At 53.0% G+C, this 18,656-nt stretch overlaps 1 protein-coding gene across 1 annotated transcript in view; it reads left to right on the top strand.

The window, feature by feature from the left end:
- SDK1 (sidekick cell adhesion molecule 1) overlaps positions 1-18,656 on the top strand; it is an 871,941-nt gene that overhangs the window by 841,006 nt on the left and 12,279 nt on the right. Inside the window, exons 41-44 of the mRNA XM_079120438.1 lie at positions 7,089-7,253; positions 9,139-9,276; positions 11,900-12,020; positions 15,677-15,806. Coding sequence (XP_078976564.1) covers positions 7,089-7,253; positions 9,139-9,276; positions 11,900-12,020; positions 15,677-15,806 — 554 coding nt within the window. The remainder of the gene's footprint in view (positions 1-7,088; positions 7,254-9,138; positions 9,277-11,899; positions 12,021-15,676; positions 15,807-18,656) is intronic.

Below are 18,656 nucleotides of genomic sequence, written 5' to 3'. Positions count from 1 at the left end.
ATAACCCAGAACAGCTTAAGCAGCCTGCACTAGAGAACCAGGGTCTTGCTAATGATTTCCTCCCCACTGAGTGCCATCTCTTGGCTATAGAAGACTTCCTCCTGGCGGCCATGTGGCCCTATGAGGGCTCCAGAGACGTTCTGTCCTCAACTGCGTCACTGACGACATCCTGGCTATTTTGCCAGATGGTACCCCTCGGGAAACTGGGCAAAACTGGACATGTGGGGCCCCTAATAAGTCCCATGTGTTGTATCGTATAACTACATGGGACTCTACAGTGACCTCAGAATGGAAAGTTCACTCTAAAATGATGAGGTGATAATAAGAGACATGGAGGGCCTCACTCACCTGTTCAGTCAAGAGCACCAGCGTCTCTTTGAAAAGAGCTCCCTTGTGTCAGAGATCAGAGGTGGGGATGTAACTCACCAGACAGACACAGGGCCTGGCCTCGATGTCTCCACCCCTGCAGCCCCAGCACAGAACTTCTCAAAATACAATCAGGTCCTGGTTCTCACCCTTGCCTGGGGAGCCTTTAATTTCTCCTCAGGTCGCAGGCGCTCATTGTTCCCCTCCTCAGGGAGGCAGGATGCCTGTGGGTTAGATGCGCGGTTTCTGGCGTGGGGAAGGCTGAGTGAGTGAGAACTAATTGGCATGTTGCTCAGACTTCACACTGGGCCCCATGCCTCGTGGAGAAGCCTCTGATGTCAGTGGAGGTCTGTGCTTGGCAGAGCTCATGCCAGAATGTGAACGGACCCACGGGGACTAAGACTTGACAAGAAACTGACCTGCAAGATGCCGTCTTTCTCAATGAGCACCAAAGAACTTGCTTTCACTTCTGTGTTGTCACAGCAGGTTGCCTGTGATTTCCCCTTTCGGATCATTAACGGAACCTGAGCCGGCCTCTGGGCCTGAGGTTTCTCCTTGAAAGTTGGGAAAGACGCCCCCTCCCTTCTGCGACTTAGGCCAGCAGCAGCTCGTGGCGGAGCACAGGCTTTATGGATTGTCAGTGTTTAAATGCCTTGCTAGTGCCCCGGGCCCTGGGTCTCAGCTGTCATCGATTTTAGGCCTCATTACACAAAACATTAAATGCTGTATCTTCTCATTTTCTTCACCAAAGCTCTCCGGCAAAACGCTCTCCAGCCGGGGAGGTGGTCTGCCGAAGGTACGACGGGCCCTGGTTTTATTAGAAGGAACCATGGGCCAGCCCTTCCTGCTGGGAGGGCATCTGGGAGGACTGAGTGCTTTGTGGTAGGAGCCCCTGGGGCCCAGGTGGCCTGCTCCGCCTGATGTCTCCTCCCAGGTACATTTTTGCTTGCTCCATGGACGCAAGAAGTTCACCAGCTTTGTGGCTGCTGCTCAGAGGGTGGCCCGTGTCCCAGACAGCCTGGGCAGATGGCCGTCAGCCTCTGCTCTGCCATCCACATCCGCTCTCACCCACCCTGTGAATTCTCAAGAGCACTCCATGTCCTGGAGACACAAATTGAACAGCAACTATTGAAACGAGCTCAGACTGGGACACCAAGCCCCTCGTCTTCCCGAGAGTGGTCCCTGAGTGTGGCCCAAGGACACAGCCATCAGGCCCCACCAGGCTGGCTGGCCGGCTTGTTCACTTCTCGGCGGTGCCCGAGGTTCCCCCGAAGGCAGCAGCCACCATGCAGCGGGCAGATGCAGATGATTTATTTACGCAAATTATTCTGAGGCATTTTACTGTGTAGATCACGAAGCCTAATTTACATATTTACACAATAGACTGGAATGGTACTAAAGGAACTATAAATATATTTTCCTCTCCAGAGCAGCCATGAAATACATATTTAGGACGTTCCTAGTGCAGGCAGACTTTGTTTTGCCTTTTGCCCAGATGATGCCTCTGGCCCAGAGACCAGACTTGGGGGCTGTCTACTTTCAGCTTGGGTGCCTCCCAGGTCCCTCCCAATTCAGCTTGTTCACTTTTGGTCTTTGGTAATGGACCTTTTCAGTTGACCCAGGAGGAAAATCAGTATTTTCCCAAAGGTTTGACACCCACAGAGGTTCTCAGCCAGCAGAGGACCACAGACAGGCTCTGCATGGGGCCCCCACCCCTGTTTGCCTCTTGTGGCCATGTCCATGGACAGCACGTCAACCTCTGAGTTCCACTGCTTTCCAGATCCTTCTCCATCACAGGCCAGGCCTTGAGCACAGGCATGCATCACGTGCTGTCCCCTGCTTTGAGTGAAGTAAAAGATGTTTTGATTATCAGATATTGTTAGCTTTATATCTAAACCCCACCTGTTCAGTTCAATTTCTGACCTGGCTCAACCATTTATACAAAGAGAAATGGCAGTGTTTAAGAAATAAATAACCGACAGGCCTCCATTTGCTCAGACCTGCGTGCTGACAGTCAGTTTGTTGGTTGTGTGAGTTAATGGAACCAGAAATCTCGGGTGGTGAATGACAGTTTCATTCAGCGTGGAGACCCTGTTTAATTGTCCATGAAATCAAACTTTTGTATTGACATGGCGTCTGCCCTAGTACCTGTGGCGCACAGCACAGTCCCAGCATTGCAGGGATACATTCAGCCACGTCCGCTTGGATGGGCTGCACTGGGCTCTGACTCAGTTCTGAAAAGAGGAGACCATGTGTCCAGGCTCATCAGGACTCTGTCTGGGAACAGGTGTGCCTCTTGCCATTGGTAAGGTGTCAGCACTGGAAAATAAAGCTGACTCGTTCTGTCTGCCAGGAGCAAGCGTGGTCTCGGGCGCCAGTCCTACTTGTACCTGAAAAGATTTCTGGTTTCAGGAATCTTTCCTATTATCCGCTTCCCTTCTTTTAGTAGACAAATAGCACAAGAACAGAAGCCAAGACCAGTAGCACGTGTTCTTTAAAGAAAACCATCCGTTGAGAGCCAAAGCCGCGCATGCCGATGCTGGTTGGCTCATTGTCTCTGTCCCTGAGCCGACCAGGTTTAGGTTGAGATGACGTCGGGGCTTACCCTAGGGACCCTTGCAGAGTTTCTTGCTCAGAGGTTCCCCTGCCTTCTTAAGACCTGGAGGAGGGGGGATTTGCCAAGAGTGTCTCAGTAACAAGACTGCGGAAGCATTCTTTCCCAGGAAAGTGACAGGAAGGGAAGGGTAGTCCAGCAGACAGGTGGAATGAGCTCGCTGTACTGCGTGGACCTCCCGGGCTTCCCCAGACACCAGGAGGTGCGGTCTAACCTGGAGGTAGATGCCACCCCAGGAGGTTTAACACTCTGGCAGGAAGCTTGGTGCTGGGATCAGTTGCTCAGAGGATCGATCCAAGAATCAGTCGCCTAAGGGATCAGTCATCAAGAGGATCAGTCCTCCAGGGATCAATCATCTGAGGATCAATTATCCAGGGATCAGTTCTCTGTAAGCCAACCACCCAGGCATCAGTCCTCTGCGATCTGCTCTGTGAGGGTCATGACCCCTCTCTTCCAGCCAGGTGACAGGTGTCCCATGATGGTGCCATACCAGCTGGCTCAGTGGGGGAGGAGAGCCAGGCTGAGATGTCCTACACATCTCAGGGTGAGCCCAGCCTGGGTGACAGAGTCATCTGCTCTGTGTGTCTGGAATTCTCTCCCAACCTGCTGTCCTCTCCAGTGTCGATTGAGATGGAAGTCCAGGCGTGGAGTCCTTCTGCTACATGGAAATCAGCTGCACAAATCTCATTATTGCTAATAGTTCCATAATGTTATTTTTCCTGCTAATTTGTAGAGATACTTTTCTCCATCATTGATTTATTGAGATATTTAGCAACATAACACAAATGAGAAAAACAATCCACAGTTGAGAAAGAGTGGATGCTTTAACAACTGCCAAATTTTTCCTTTCCACTCGTGATCATGGTGTAAATATTGATATGGATAAATAGCTCAGTGAATTATAACTGGAATATAAAATGCTGAACATGCTGATTTTGGAAAGGCAGAATTAAGCAGAATAAAAGTGTGAACATTTTCTTCTATTAATTCAGAAAGAAATTATCCTGGTATGACATCCCACACACACATTTTTGAGTGTAAATGAATCACTAGATAAATCGTTCAGTGTTGAGATTCTGTATCAATATTTCAAAATGTTTTTATAAAAAATGCACACACTTCCTGGAGCTATGATGGAGCACTTAAAATAAAACGTGGCCTCCAGGTGATGATGGAGGAGGGATCGTTTTTTCCCCTGGCAGCCGCAAAGCACTAATGTAGAAGTCACGGGAGAACCCACTCCGGAGGCGTCTGGGCCTCGGAGCACTCTGCGGAAATCTTTCATGCTCCTGGTGCCTTAATTTCAGTGGATTTAAACAACACTCAGTTTATAAGTCTGTATTTTTGTCTTTAGTCTCTTACAGCATAAAATTATCTTTTTAGAGGAAAAATGCTCCACAATTGAATCCATGTTTAAGGCCCTTGGAGCAGCGACTTGCTTGTATCAAGCCCTAAGTGAGATGGCGTGTCATTACCCAAAGCCTGCTTGGGCAGGCCCCAGAGGGGCCCTGGGACTGGAGGACAGGTGGGTGAGTGGGTGGATGGATGATCGCGACAGATACTTATTGAACTCCTGAAAAATTCAAGAACCCTATGGTGTAGATGGGCAGGTAAATGTGAACCGGGCTCTGGAGATCCATGGACAGGGAACAGCCATCGATTCTTAGAGTAGGGCTCAGGGTGGGGTCAGGTGGCTTCAGAGAGGTGAGACTGAGAGGGTGACAGGGCCTCGTTCTGGAGACTGAGGCACTGAGCACAGAAGTCTCTTCTGACTCCCTGGGGGCGGAGCAGGGCCTGGCCTCAGAGTGGGCGGAGGAGGTGGGCGGGGTCCCCAGGCCCAGCAGCGGCTGATCAGAGTAGGCACACAGCCCTCCCCGACTATCCTTGTGCAAATTGCGTGCAAATTGCATACAAACCGCATCCAACAATCAGAGCGTGGGTAAGCTGCACCATTCCAAGTGGAGAAAACATCCAGAACTTAAGCTCAGCTTGCCGTTGGACGTCGTTCCTGGCAAGGGTGTCTCCACGAGAAATGGCCATAAATGTGGATATCCAGAAACAATTGGCCACCGTTCTGCTTCCTGGCCCCTTCAGGGATGTGCGCCTTTAAAATCATTCCCATCTCTCCTTCGTTAACCTGTGACTGTAAGGACTTAGTTGGGGTGAACTATAAATCCTCTGCAAATAGAGACTTGCACGCTGGCGAGCTGTTCCTGTTTACCGTTGGGCTAATCCACCCAAGCACGTCTGCCGCTCAGAGCTGCGTGGTGCGCTGGCTTTCAGATCGCCCTGGGGGCCCCATAAAGCTGTCTGCACGTGCGCATGCATATTCAAACGGGTTTCTCCTGCGCAGATCTCCTGCTATGTAAAGGTGCACGTACCTGTACCTATAAAAGAAAATATAATTTGTGAAGGATTGCTACTTCAAATGAACATTTTGGGCTCTGAGCCCACCTTTTAGCAAACAACCTCCTTAGGGAGTAAATTTATATTCTATTTTACAAACACTCACGTAGTGCTTACTATGTGTGAAGCACTGTTCTAAGTACTTTATAAATAACAACTTGTTTAATCCTCAAGGCAAACCTATGATGTAGGTACTTTGTTATCACCATTTTACAGATGAGGCACAGAGAGGTCAAGTCCTCTGCCTAAAGTCACACAGCCAATGAGCGGGGCTAGGCTTTGCTCCAAAGTTGTCTAGTTCTACACCTCATCCTTTTAGCCAGGATGCTGTAGGGTGGTTGGCTTTCTGATGACAGATTTCACTGATCTCCTTTCTTTGCTCTGCTGGAGGATGCCTCAGAACCCAACCCTTTCACTTCTTCCTTCCTCTCTGCAGATTTTCTGTCTTTTTTTTTTTTTTAAACAGAGATAAAATATGCGTAACATGAATTTACCATTTTGACCTTTTTCAAGTGTGCAGTTCAGTGGCCTTAAACACGTTCGTACTGTGCAGCCAGCACCACTGTCCATCTGCCCAGGACTCTTCATCTTCCTACACTGAAACTCTGTCCCCTTTAAACACTGACTCCCCGCCCCTTCCCCCTGACAGGCCCTGTGCTACTTTCTGTCTCAGTCCGACAGCCACAGGACGATAGAGTGGAATAGTAATTTTTCATCCTCTGTGCCTGGCTTACACGCTCAGCCTCACGTCCTCCGGGCCTAGCCCTGCTGTAACGTGTCAGAATAATCTTCCTTTTCAAGACCAAGTAATAGTCCATTGTGTGCCACCTTCTGCTTATCAGTTCATCATCCCTGTGGGCTGTTATGAATAATGCTACTGTGTGCAAATGTGGTGAAATTCAACATTTTTTCTAAAAATTTATACTTGCACCTGAGCATGGTACAGAGACCTCTGTGAGTTTCAGGCAGGTATGCTTCTGCTGAGATGCCAAAGATGCTTGGCCTCGATGGGGCTCTGCGTGCCATCGAGAAGCCAGGGGCCGTCGCCCAGGGTGAGGGGCAGGGCTGGCAGGTTGTCACCCTGTGCGTGCAGATCCTACAATCCTGGCATCTTCACCCCAGCCGCCCTCCTGGCACTTGGCTCTGAAGGAGGAGGTGGCAGAAGGGGGACAGTTCAAGCCACCTCCTCACCTGCAGCTGTGCTGGGTTGGCTGCCACAGAACCAGCAGCCGCTGGGAGAGCGGCCATGGCCCGAGGTTCCCACTGGGACCTCTTGGCTGGATTTAGTTTCCAGCTGTGGTGCAGGTGGACATCCCAGATACACAGGGACCAACTGGTGACCACTGGGTGGCCAGGTGAGTTGTTTGGGTCAAGGAGAGCATTGCAAGAGTGACACAGCAGCAAGTGGGAAAGAGCCGGAAACCCCAAGGACGAGATCTGTGGGAACCCAGAGGGGCTGTGGAGGCGTCCTGGAACCCGTGGACCTGCGGCAGGGTGAAGAAGGGTCGAGAGAATGCCACTCCCTAGCTTGGGACTTCAGCAGGCCCCTCCCTCCCTCCCTCCCCATGGGACCCTCCAGCCCTGACCCCTCACGGGGGGCTCCGGGCTGGCCAGGCAGGCGGGCGCGGCGACGGGGTGCTTGGGGCTCGCCTCTGCGAGAAGGGCCAGCCTCACCTCTGCCGTCTCACTGTCCCTCTTGCAGATGAAGGCCTGTGGGACGTGCTTGTGAAGGACATTCCCCGGAGCGCCACATCCTACACCGTCAGCCTGGACGAGCTCCGGCAAGGAGTGACTTATGAATTCCGGGTGGTGGCTGTGAACAAGGCTGGCTACGGGGAGCCCAGCAGCCCCTCCGCGGCCGTGTCAGGTGGGGACCCCTTCCAGGGAGCCAAGAGGGAAAGGAGGAGGCACTGGAACCCCGTTCATCCTCCCCCACGGATGACGGGGAGAGGCAGGCCCGAGATCCTGGCAGCACCCCCAAACCGAGTGGCAAGGGTCTATTGGGTCCGTCTGTGAGAAACTGATGTGACACAGTTCCAGGTCCACTGTTAGGCCACGCCCACAGCCGAGGCAGGCTACTTCCTTCATGGGGCGTGGCTCCCAGCCTCCCCATGGGCTCTGTGAGTGAGGCTTCTCTGAGATTCCACTGTGTCCAGATGCTGGCCGTGGCTGCCTCCTGGCCGGCAGTCAGCTGGTGACCTCCTTCAGAGAAACCAGCCCCTGTCAACTTCTGACCTTGTCACATCAGGACCCGTCATGCCCACAGGGATTCTGCCCTGCTGTGAGAACCCCGTGGGTCCTTCCCCTGCCAGTGCCAGAGTCAGGCCTACCCTGACCACTCTGAGTGGTCCTTTGGGGACTTGTTGGACTTCTTACATGGAGTATTGAATGCACAGCCTGAAAACCTGCTTATAGCTTTCGGTTCAAAATACTGTCATCTCCTAAGAAACCCTGTGGTGTAACGTGATCCAAAGTCAATTTCCCCTTTATTCCCAGTGTGCGCACATCCTTCATTCTTCCGGTGAGATATTTCATGGGAGGTAGGTGTGTTTTCTGTGGATTTTGGCAGCCGGAGGCAGACCCTGGGCTTTGCCTGTAAGAGGCTCTGGATGCCTCGGACCCAGCTCCCTGGAGGGGCTGCTGGAAGGCAGCGAGTGGGACCCTGGGGCTGGCTGGCTCCACTGAGAAACCAGCTCCGTTTTCCTGGTCTTAGTAAACAGTGACACCAAAGAAAGAGGAGTTTTCTTTTCCAAAGCAGCTTTTACACAAAACCTTTTCTATTCATTTCACAAAAACAAATAAAAAATGGGGCTGGTAGTTCAGCTCAGTTTTTCCGGAGGCACTAAATAAATAAAACACAGTGCCAGCCTTTAGGGACTTCAGTCCAGCACAGGAGGCCCCAATGTAGACAGGCATGCCTCCTGAGGCGTGTGCACAGATGCGGGTGAATCCAGAGCTGGGCTGCAGGCTCCTTCACCCCATTGCTAATGGGGAGCCACTGAGTATCTTGAAGGACAACTCTTCTCCATCTTGGGGATCTCTGGTGGCAGCATAAAGAGTGTATATGAGCAAGCCAGGAGGGTACAGACAGTTGGGACAAGGTTGCCTCATGCTGGCAGGAGACGATGATGAAGATGGGGGCGGGGCGGTGGGCCGGGTGGAAGGAAGCCTCAGCCAGGAGGGGCAGCAGGGCCTCACTCAAGTCAACATATATTTTTGGACTGGGGATTGAACCCAGAGGTACTTCACTACCGAGCCACATCCCTGGTCCTTTCCTTTTATTTTTCATTTAAAGGCAGGGTCTCACTAAGTTGGTTAGGGCCTTGCTGAATTGCTGAGGCTGGCTTCTAACTTGCAGTCCTCCTGCCTCAGCCTCCTGAGCTACTGGGATTACAGGTGTGCGCCACCGTGCTGGCTAAGCCAACATTTTTAAGTAGGTGACCTTAGGAGGAGAAGCACGATGGCAGTTTTGGTGGGCAAGACAAGGATAGAAGTGTCTCAGGTGGGAGGAGTCCTGAGCCTGACCCCATAGGAAAGGCAGCTTAGTTCCTAAAGCCTGCTGGGGGGGGAGGGGACATGCTGCCTGAGCCAGTCCCGCAGGGAGAGGGTCGGTTGGACCACAATAGCCCACACTGGACAGTGGTTGGGCCTTCCCTGCGACTCAGGTCATTTGTCTTCCACGCCCTCTGTGCCTGGTTCTGCACCACCCGAGGTTTCAGCCAGCGTCAGGGTGCGTTTGTGTCTCCCTGCAGCTAAAGTGGAGGCCCCGTTCTATGAGGAGTGGTGGTTCCTGCTGGTGATGGCCCTCTGCAGCCTGATCGTCGTCCTGCTGGTGGCGTTCTCCCTGGTCCTGCACGGACAGAGCAAGAAGTACAAGAACTGCAGCGCAGGTGCGCCGTCCCTCGCTCCCGGGCACCCTTGAGTGGGCAGTGATCTCGGGCCTCCCAGGATCTGCCCTGCCACTGGCCACCGCCCCGCTTTATCAGAGAATGAACAACGGGACCCAGGAAGGCCAGGCCCCAGGGCACACGCCGAGTGGCCCCATTTGTGGGGGCGCGTCCTCCAGGGCTTCCTCTGTAGAGGTACAGACAGTAAGGTGCAGAGGACGCTCCTCGCAGAGGGGGTTTACTTGATGAGAAAACAGCACATTAAACGCTGAAGGTTGGCGTACTTGATGCATTCATCATCCTCAATTTTCAAAGGTTCCCATGATTGCTAGTGAGGCCACTTCTTGCATCACCAGGAAACAACCAAACTCTGTGCCTGTTCTTGTCCCAGTCGGCATCGTCCAGTACTGTGACTGAGCCCGAGAGGACAGACACAGCCCTCTCATACTCAAACACCAGCTGGACTGGACCTCGTTCTAAGCCTGGCCCTGTCACTGGAGGTTTCCCATCAGCTGTCCTAGAAATCCCTGATGAGGTGCTCTTAAAAACAGCCCCACCCCCAGGGCCCAGAACATCCCCACAGCCATCTGTGCCGTCCGTCCTGGCTCTGAGAGGGTTAACCTAAAACACCTTACCATTTGCTTTGGTAAAGTTAAGCAATTCATCCCTCAAAGAAAGGATTTATTTTTTTCTGTATAAATTCACTTCTAACAAGTGTCTGTAAATCAGATTTTATTCCTATGGGATTTACAGTGTATGAATGGCATGTCATTTTACTGAGTTAATGCTATTACAGAATTCTATGTGTGGCGCATAGGAAATCTCCCTGCTTTTCACCCTCCTTCTCCGTCTGGAAAGCAGACTTAAAAAGTCAGATCTGACCTGCAGCCTCTGATACCCAGCCTCACCCTGGAGTGTTAATTTAACATCATAATTGAAGCTGAGGAAAAAAAGACAAGCTTGTCTCCCAGCATATCACCTCCCTGCCCAGGAGACCTGCGGAACCTAGCTGCCCACCCAGTGCCACTCACACTCCCACCTGGGGGCACGCCCCAAGCCCTCCACGCTTCCTTCCTTTCTGATTCTGGTCTTCACCTGCCCACCCCCCACCAACCCAATCCCCACTCACAGGCAGGTTCATCTCACGTGCTGCTCTGCACCTGTCCGTTTTTCTGTTGCTCACAGAGCAGCGAGGCATGTGGGAAGATGCAAGGTTCCAGGTGGAGAGGAGCCTGTAACTGCAATACCCTGTGTGCTCACAGTCTCCACCCTAGGGCCAGCAGGGTGGTGGGGGACATAACAGATCAAGTCCGTGCCTCAGCACAGCAGGGGAAGGCAGAAGACAGGTTCTAAGAACAAGCAAATGTGCCCTTGCAGAAGTTGCCTGGGTGGGCAAGCACCAGGCAAAGGAATCAGGGTGGGGTCTGTGGGAATGCGGGTGTGGAGGAAGGAGGGCGCTCTGGGGATTGGGGAGGGAGCCGCTGGTTTCAGACATCTTAGTCCGTTTTCTGCTGTTAATTACACTGTACCACAGACTGCGTGAGTTACAAAGTAGAGAGGTTCATTTTGTCTCAGGGTTCTGGTCCAAGGTCCAGGGACACATCGGGTGACAGCTGCCTTGCCTGCAGTCCCAAGGTGGTGCAGGGCATCACACAGTGAGAGACAGGGACACCCACAAGACCCAGTGAACCTGACTCTCACAGCACACTCACTCTCAGGATAAATCATTAATCCACTTATCACATGAATGAATTAATCCATTCTTGAGGGCAGATTTAATTCCGTCTCAGAGGTCCCACCTGGCCCCACCTCTTAACATCCCATAATAGGGATTAAATTTCAACAAGACTCTCAGGGGACACACTGTACTCAAACCATAGTGACATCGGCACTGCCACCTGGAGGAAGGGGTGAGCGGGCCAGAGGAGGCTGGGGAGGGGACTTCCAGGCAGAGCAATCAGGGGAGCCCGAGGGATGAGCCTGCTCAGGCTGGGGCAGTGATGGGTGGGGCAGGCACAGTAGGCCACGCTTGGTGACAAGCATGAGGACTGGGGCTCCCATGCCACAGGAGAGGGGAAGCCCTGTGGTTTGGGTTCTTTCAAGCACATTCATTTCATCCACTAGTATGTTCTGATGTGTGTTTGTAAACTTACTAATTCAGTGACATACCACCGTCACTGCAGTCCATCTAGGAGCATTTTTGTCACCTAACTCAAAAGGAAGTCCTGAGCCCTTTCTTTAGCGATTACACCGATAGAAATTTGCCTTTTTACTTCCTGTTTTGCTATATGGCCGTGAGTTTCTTGTTTTGAAATTTACTAAATATTTAACTTCCCCGACTCTTAATAACTTTATGTATTCCAAGCACATTTTCATGAAATATTGGCCAGCATACTGGTATTTTGGCATCAGGCAAAATAAACACTGAAATGCTAATATTGTCACTTTGCTTCAGCACAGCAAGTGATACATATCGCTGCTCCCCAGCAGGGCTCTAACTGCTCCAGAGCTAAGCAGGGCTTTACATCTAGCAAGACCCCAAGCACTCCTGACCTTGACTGTGAGGTTTGGCATGGCCAAGGAGCAGGTCAGTAAAACTGTGCTTGCTTTCCCGGTGGGGCTTTAGGTAAGAGCATCTCCAACATGGAGGAGTCTGTGACCCTGGATAATGGAGGATTTGCTGCCCTGGAGCTCAACAGCCGCCACCTCAATGTCAAGAGCACCTTCTCCAAGAAGAATGGGACCAGGTAGGGAGGCAGTGGGTGGGCCTGGGTCAGTCAGGGCAGGGTGCTGGCCCAGGGCATGCCCACAGGTGCCCACTGAGTCTCCCTGTGCCATTCCAGAAAGCCAGTCATATCAGGACATGATGCCAAGACCCCAGGGCAGTGTTGGCTCTAGCAGGGCCAGGGTTGCAGAGGGTGAGAGAAGTTTCCAGTGCATTTGCAGAGATGTGAAAAGGGGGCAGGACCTCAGGTATGGAGGCCCAAGACCTGGAACACCTGGCAGCCACCAGGTTGGCCTTCTGTGTCACTCAGCGGGAAGCTTGGGTCAGGAGATCCTAGTTCATGAGGTGTCACGCAGGCTGCAGCAGACTCACGCATGTCCTAGAGCGGAAGTGGTTGCTTTCATCGTTTGATGGATTGCACGTTTTCCTGCGATGCAGACGGCCGTTTCAGATGTGCATGAGAAAGCAGCCGAGTAGCCTCCCTCCAGGCCTCTTCCCTCATGCCCTTTTCCCAGTTCCAGCAGGAAGCAAAGCTCGCTGAAGATGAGCCAGATAACCTTGACCTGCTTGACTTGTCAACCCCCAGAGCCTGGTCTTCCGGTCTCGAGAGTGGTAGAAAAGACACCTGGGGATGCCTTCCCTGGACAGACACTCGGGCCTTACCCATGCCCAGCGCATTAGGGGGCCTCTTCTCTCTGGGCCTGTCCACATGGATTTGCTCTCTGTTGCAGAAACATCACAAGCCACCAGGACACAGGCAGTGCACAAGTCTGTTTCCCTTCACAAGGCTGTTTTCCCTTCTGCGCTAGCTCATCGCCCAGGGGTAGCCTAGGTGGTTCTTGTCTTCTGCCTATTTGGGACACTAATATCACTGGAAGGATGGATCCTGAAGGCAGAAATAACAGAGAACCTCAGGCTTTGGTGGAGGCAGGCAGCCAGCAGGTCTCCCACCTGCCACTGGCCCTTGGCCAGCAACCTGGAGACCAGTCCTAGCAGAGCAGGCCACCACGCCCTGTGTTGCTCTCCTTAGGGCAGGAAGTGGGTGAGTGGTGATGTCTGGTCACATCTTTCATTCCACTTGTCTACTGAGAGGCAGGCTTTCCCTGTTGTCACAGAATTGTGGAAAAGCAATCACATAATTTCAAGACCAAGAGGAACTTGTCACAGAGAATTTTAAAATATTATATGCTCTGCTCCCTTGCTGCCATCTGATCTGGGCTCCTCAGAGAGGCTTGTAACTTTGAAGCAAATGGCCCAAGGACAGATTGGTCTAGTGTGTTAAGCCCAGGTGCTTCCCAGAAAAAAATCATTTCATGGAGAAATGGGAGTCTCAACCCACAGAGATTTATTTCCTCCCGGGGTCCCACAACAGGGAGAAGACAGTCTTGTATTAGCAGAACCAGAGCCTGCAGGTAGCTCCAGGGGTGCTTTGGGACAGCTGGATAGCTGGCTCTGAGCTCCCCAGGTGGGTGAGGAAGCCTTGGGCAGAGGGGCACCCCCGACAGAAAGTGTTTCAGCAGCTCAGGCTGGGAGGGCCTCTCGTAATGAGCTGCATGGGTCCAGGGGCCACAGATTTGGGACAGCAGTGGACATCTCTTAAGCTCTAAGGTCACGTCTCCAAGGACACATTTCCATATTTCTACTACTGCTGCCTCTGCTCAGCCACCACCTGGGCACAATTTCTGGGTGGTCTGAGGGGAGCCCAAGCTCTCTGCCTGGTTGCCCACAGCCATGGCGTTCCTGTGGCACTTCCTGGGGCTGCTCCGGCATCCATGTCAACTGACTCTGGCCAACTTCCTGAACTTCCTGAAAGGGTCAGTTGCAAACCATCCTGAAGCTTCTGGGAACCAAGGACAAAATAAAACCAATACACAAAGAAAGGCTGGCTCTTTACCATCACCTTTCCAGTCTGAAGTCCCCAAATGCGACGGAAGGATCCTACAGGCATGTCTGCAAGTCCATGGGGCTCCAAAAGAGTGGAGGACCTTGGGCAGGGCAGCGTTGCTGGGAACGGGTCCTCTAGCATCATGTCCAAGGTGCCTTTAAATGTGGCATGACTGGTTCCTGTCTCTTTGTTTATGTTGTGGTGCCAACTTCTTTGTGCGAACACCATCTTAGCTCCTTAGATTAAAAGATGTACCCAAATAGAGCTGGACACAGTGACTCATGGAGGCTGAGGCAGGAAGATCACAGGTTCAGAAATTTAGTGAGATTCTGTCTCAAATTAAAAGAAAAAAAGGAGCGGGTATGTAGCTCAGTATCAATGAGAGAGAGATTCACCCAAATGGTAAGATGACAAGTGAAGTCTTTTCCAAAATAAATTATCTTTGAAGTGGAAAAAAGGAGGCCCTTGGGCCTCTCCTGGAAAAACTGAGACAGAGCCAACCTGAGGGATGCAGTGGCTATGGCATAAGACCAGGGTCCCCCTCTCACTCCCTGTGCCTGGCTTCCTGGCCAGTGGCTTCTCCTTGCTTGATCACCAAGGGTTACTTTAACAAAGGTCACCCCATCTGCAGCCACCACCTGGCTCTGCACTCGGTCCTCCTAACGTGAGGGTCCTGGATGTGCGGACACTCCCCTGGAGGGTGTGGGCAGTACACCCTGCCTGGCTGGCTGACCACAGGCTAGAAGGTCCCTGAACAACCCTGGAGCAGTAGGATGTGCCCGGTCTTGCTTCATTTAAAGATGGATCAATTTGGTGCTCTGAGTTTTCTTCCCAAGTGTGATTCTCCATCTGAAAAGCAGAGTCTGAACTTCTACTCAGCCACAAAATGATCGTCACCAGGAGGTGGGGGCTGAAGGCGGTGTCTGTTTTCTATTGTGTCTGACAAATGTAACAGCTTAAACCAACATGCATTTACTGCCTCACAGTTTCTGTGGGGCAGGACCTCGGCCTGCCTCCGCTGGCCCTCTGCTGGGGTCTCCTGGGGCCACAGTCCTGGTGTAGTGAGGGCTGTGTTCTCATATGTAGCCTCAGCCAGGCAAGATCCTCTTCCAAACTCACTCAGACTCTCAACAGAATGCATTTCAAGGTGGCCCTGCCACCAAGGGCCCCGGCGTCTTCCTGCCATTGGCTGGGGCAAGGCCAGCACGACATCTCTATTTCCAGTCTCATTTGACCTCCTGTGATCCTGAGGGGTGTGGCAGTGGCAGCCCACGCCCTTTCCCGGCACAACACCCCTTCACAGGCTGAGTGGTTAGAGGCGCATCACAGGCCCTGCCCACACCTGAGGAGACAGACCACCCAGCGGGCAGTGATGGGGTCATCTAGCATTCTGCCACCACAGAGGACAAGTGCACTGTAATCTCCCCTGCACCCTGGCTCAGCCCAGGAGACTGGCTGGGGCCACTTCCCTGGCACCCCTCAGCTTGGCAGGTCACCATCCTCGTGGCCTCCGTCCCCTGCCCTCTGCAGCACCATGTGCTGCTCCTTCTTTGCTCCCAGCCTCCGTGCCTCCCACTTGAGCATGTTCTCTGCCGATGCCCCGGCCCAGCATGGTCCCTGGGCTGATGGGCACCAGGAAGGGAGGTGGCAGAATCACCAGGGGGCCCCTTGTCACAGTGCTCTACAGGTTGAGGCCTGCCTCCCCTTGCATAGTCAAGGCCAGCAGCAGCTTGGGAGGCCTCAGGAGAGTGATTATGCCCGGGGGTAACTTGCAGCATCCCCTGTCGTCCTAGGTCCCCACCACGACCAAGTCCTGGTGGCCTGCACTACTCAGACGAGGACATCTGTGACAAGTACAATGGCGCCGCCCTGACGGAGGGCGGGAGCCTCCAGGGGAAGGCGACGGGCGCATCAGAGTCTGAGGTCAGTGTGCACTTGCCCCCAGGAAGCGGCCACCATCCCTCCTGTTAAACCAAGACTGCTTCCCCAGGAAGTCCCCTCCTTCTGTCTCAGGCCCACCCTGAGGCAGGCAGAGTGCACGGCAAAGCCCCCTCTTCACATGAGGAAAGTGCCGGTGCCCCAGTTCAGATGCCCTCGCTGTGGCCATCAGCACCCCTGCAGCCTGGGCAGAGCAAATGCCATGAGCAGACTCTCTGGGGAGCGGGTTCTCTGCTCAGATCCTGGGGTCAGGGTAGGAGATCAGCAGGGTAGGCGTCCCCTGCACCAGCGATGCTAGCTGAGCACCACTCCCCAGGCCCTGCACTTGGTGTCTGGATACCTTCACATGCTCCATCTCAATGAGTCCTGCAGGGCCCTGGCACTGGACCATCCCTGATGAAGGACGAGGCCCAGCACGGCCCAGTAACTGCTCAGAGTGGGCTTGGGGCTGGAGGCCCCACTGTCTTTCCATTTGTTTCCCTCATGAACCTAGTATTTCCCAGAGGGTTCCGTGCATCTCTAGACCGAGTGGCAGACAGCTGGGCTGGCGGCACTGGCAGACAGTGGAGCCCTGCTCCTGGCCAGACAGTGGCTTCCAGTTCTTCCCAGGCATTAGCAGATCTCCCCATCCTGCCCAAGAAGCTCCCTGTTCTTGGCTCCTTACGCAGGACAGCAGTTCTGGATCAGCTGACAGGTGGGTGAGCCCCGACTGAGACGCGTCCCTCCTCACTGAGCACGAGGGTCTGCTGCAGCGCTGTGGAGCTTCAGCCCCCACTGTGCAACGGGCCCAGCTTGGCCTCCTCTGCTTCTGGCTGGGTACCCAGCACTTCCCCAGCAGAGCTGTCCCCTGTGCAAGGACTCTCTGTGGCCCAAGAGGACTTCCAGCAGGGAGGCTGCCACGGCGGGCCCTGAGAGGGGCTCATGCACTCCCAGAGGAGCGCACTGCCCCAGTCTCTTGCCTTTCCCAGCACAGACGACCAAAGCAGCAGTTAGGGCTTGAGTATCCCCATGCCTTGCTCCAGGTGCGCCACGCCTGGAGAGGGGCAAAAATCACCAGCCATTTGCCACACATACAGGCCTGCCCCACCTCCCAGCATTCCTGTGCTGAATCAATATTTAATCTAAAATAAGTCTCACCTTCATTCTGACCTGAATTCAGGCCTTATTGAGCCCCAAGGCTCAATAAAATGGCTTCTTTTCTGTTGTGGTTTGTGTATGAACCCCAGTGAGAGGGCAGCGGGCGGGTGCCAGTGGGCCCCGGCTCGCCCTGACTTTGCATGTTCTGTTTACAATGGATGCTGGGTTTGCATCTGGATCATTGCCTTGGGCTTGGCAAAAACAGCAAGTGGCAGCACCAATGTCCCAAAAGATGCATGCATCTAAACTTGAGGGGATGTTGGGCGAAATCCTGCAGAAACTGACCTGCCTTTCACACTAAGGAAACGCAGCTGCTTGTACCAAAAGCAGCAGGTGAGAAATCAGGGCACCGCCTTCCAGCAGGACCTGCTGACACCACTAAGAGACGCACCTGGGCGCTGCCTCGGGTCTGTTCCTAACTCCCTGTGGGATGCTTTCCCTGGCATGGGCACTGTGTAGGACATTGATAGCCACATGCTAGCTACCACAGGACACTGGAAGTGCTTATAGCTCACCTGCACTGGGTGTGCATTGCTCTGAGGGACTGAGCATGGGCTGCGTTTGACCTCCCATGATGTGGGGCGTCCTTCCTGTTTAGACGCTAAGGTCATCCAACAGGGAACTGGGTGCTGCACGGGTCCTTGGTCTCCAGAGCTCAGCTTAACCCTGCCCACTCCATCCTATCCAGCCTGGTACAGGGTGGTGGATGGCGAGTCCTAGAGCAGCCAGAACTGGATTCATGGATTCTGAACTGTTGGTGCTCATGGTATTCTCAGAATGGGTTCACCGAAGCCTTGGGTCTCCTTCTCCTCTCAAATGGATGAGGGTTTTGAGATTCGAATTTGGCTGATTTTTATGGAGGATTTCTAAATGCCCTCAGGCACTGAGCTAGGCTGCACATCATGCATGCCGTACACAAATGCACAATGCATACATATACACATGCATACCTAAATACATATACATGCCTTCACATGCACACCCCAAATCACATATGTGCATATACACATGTGAATGCCTAAATGCACACACATGCACACACACATACATATACACACATTAACACACATGCCTACACACATATTTAAATACACACACATTCACACACACATACATATACACACATTAACACACATGCCTACACACATATTTAAATACACACACATGCACACATAGACAAATACCCACAGAGGAGCGTACTGCCTCAGTATCTTACGTTTCCCAGCACAGACAACAAATTAGAGTCCTGAACGAGTTTAGGGAGCATACATACCTAAATAGAAACACCTGTATACAGGTGGGAGGAGCGAGGTGAGTGTGCAGAGAGAGGGTGGGAAGGGGAGGAGGGCAGGCATGGGGAGGGACATGGAATCTACTCTAAATGCAATTCTGCACAGAGGTGGTCATGTCTTTGTAAACCAGAGGAGGAGTGAGGCCACAAGAGGTCTCAGGATGTTCCCAAGGCACACACTAATGAGCTGGGCCAGCACTGGGCTATGAGTCCATCTTTCCTGCCACACCTGCCATTCGGAACTGAGTTGTTGAGGCACAGTCATGTGGCAGGGGAGGCTAGGGCCTGTGATCAAACTGCCTGCTGCCGGGGCAAGCCCTGTGCTGGGATGCGAGGGTTTCTGTGTAATTCCACAGATGCACCTCCAGGTTCCCAATGCCTTTGGGTATGGGCTCCTCCCAGAAAAG

This window comes from Sciurus vulgaris (genome assembly GCF_902686455.1).
Source record: "Sciurus vulgaris genome assembly, chromosome: 18".
NCBI classification, from domain to species: Eukaryota; Metazoa; Chordata; class Mammalia; order Rodentia; family Sciuridae; genus Sciurus; species Sciurus vulgaris.
The sequence above is the reverse complement of the archived record's forward strand: the minus strand, read 5'-3'. Positions and strand labels throughout refer to the sequence as shown.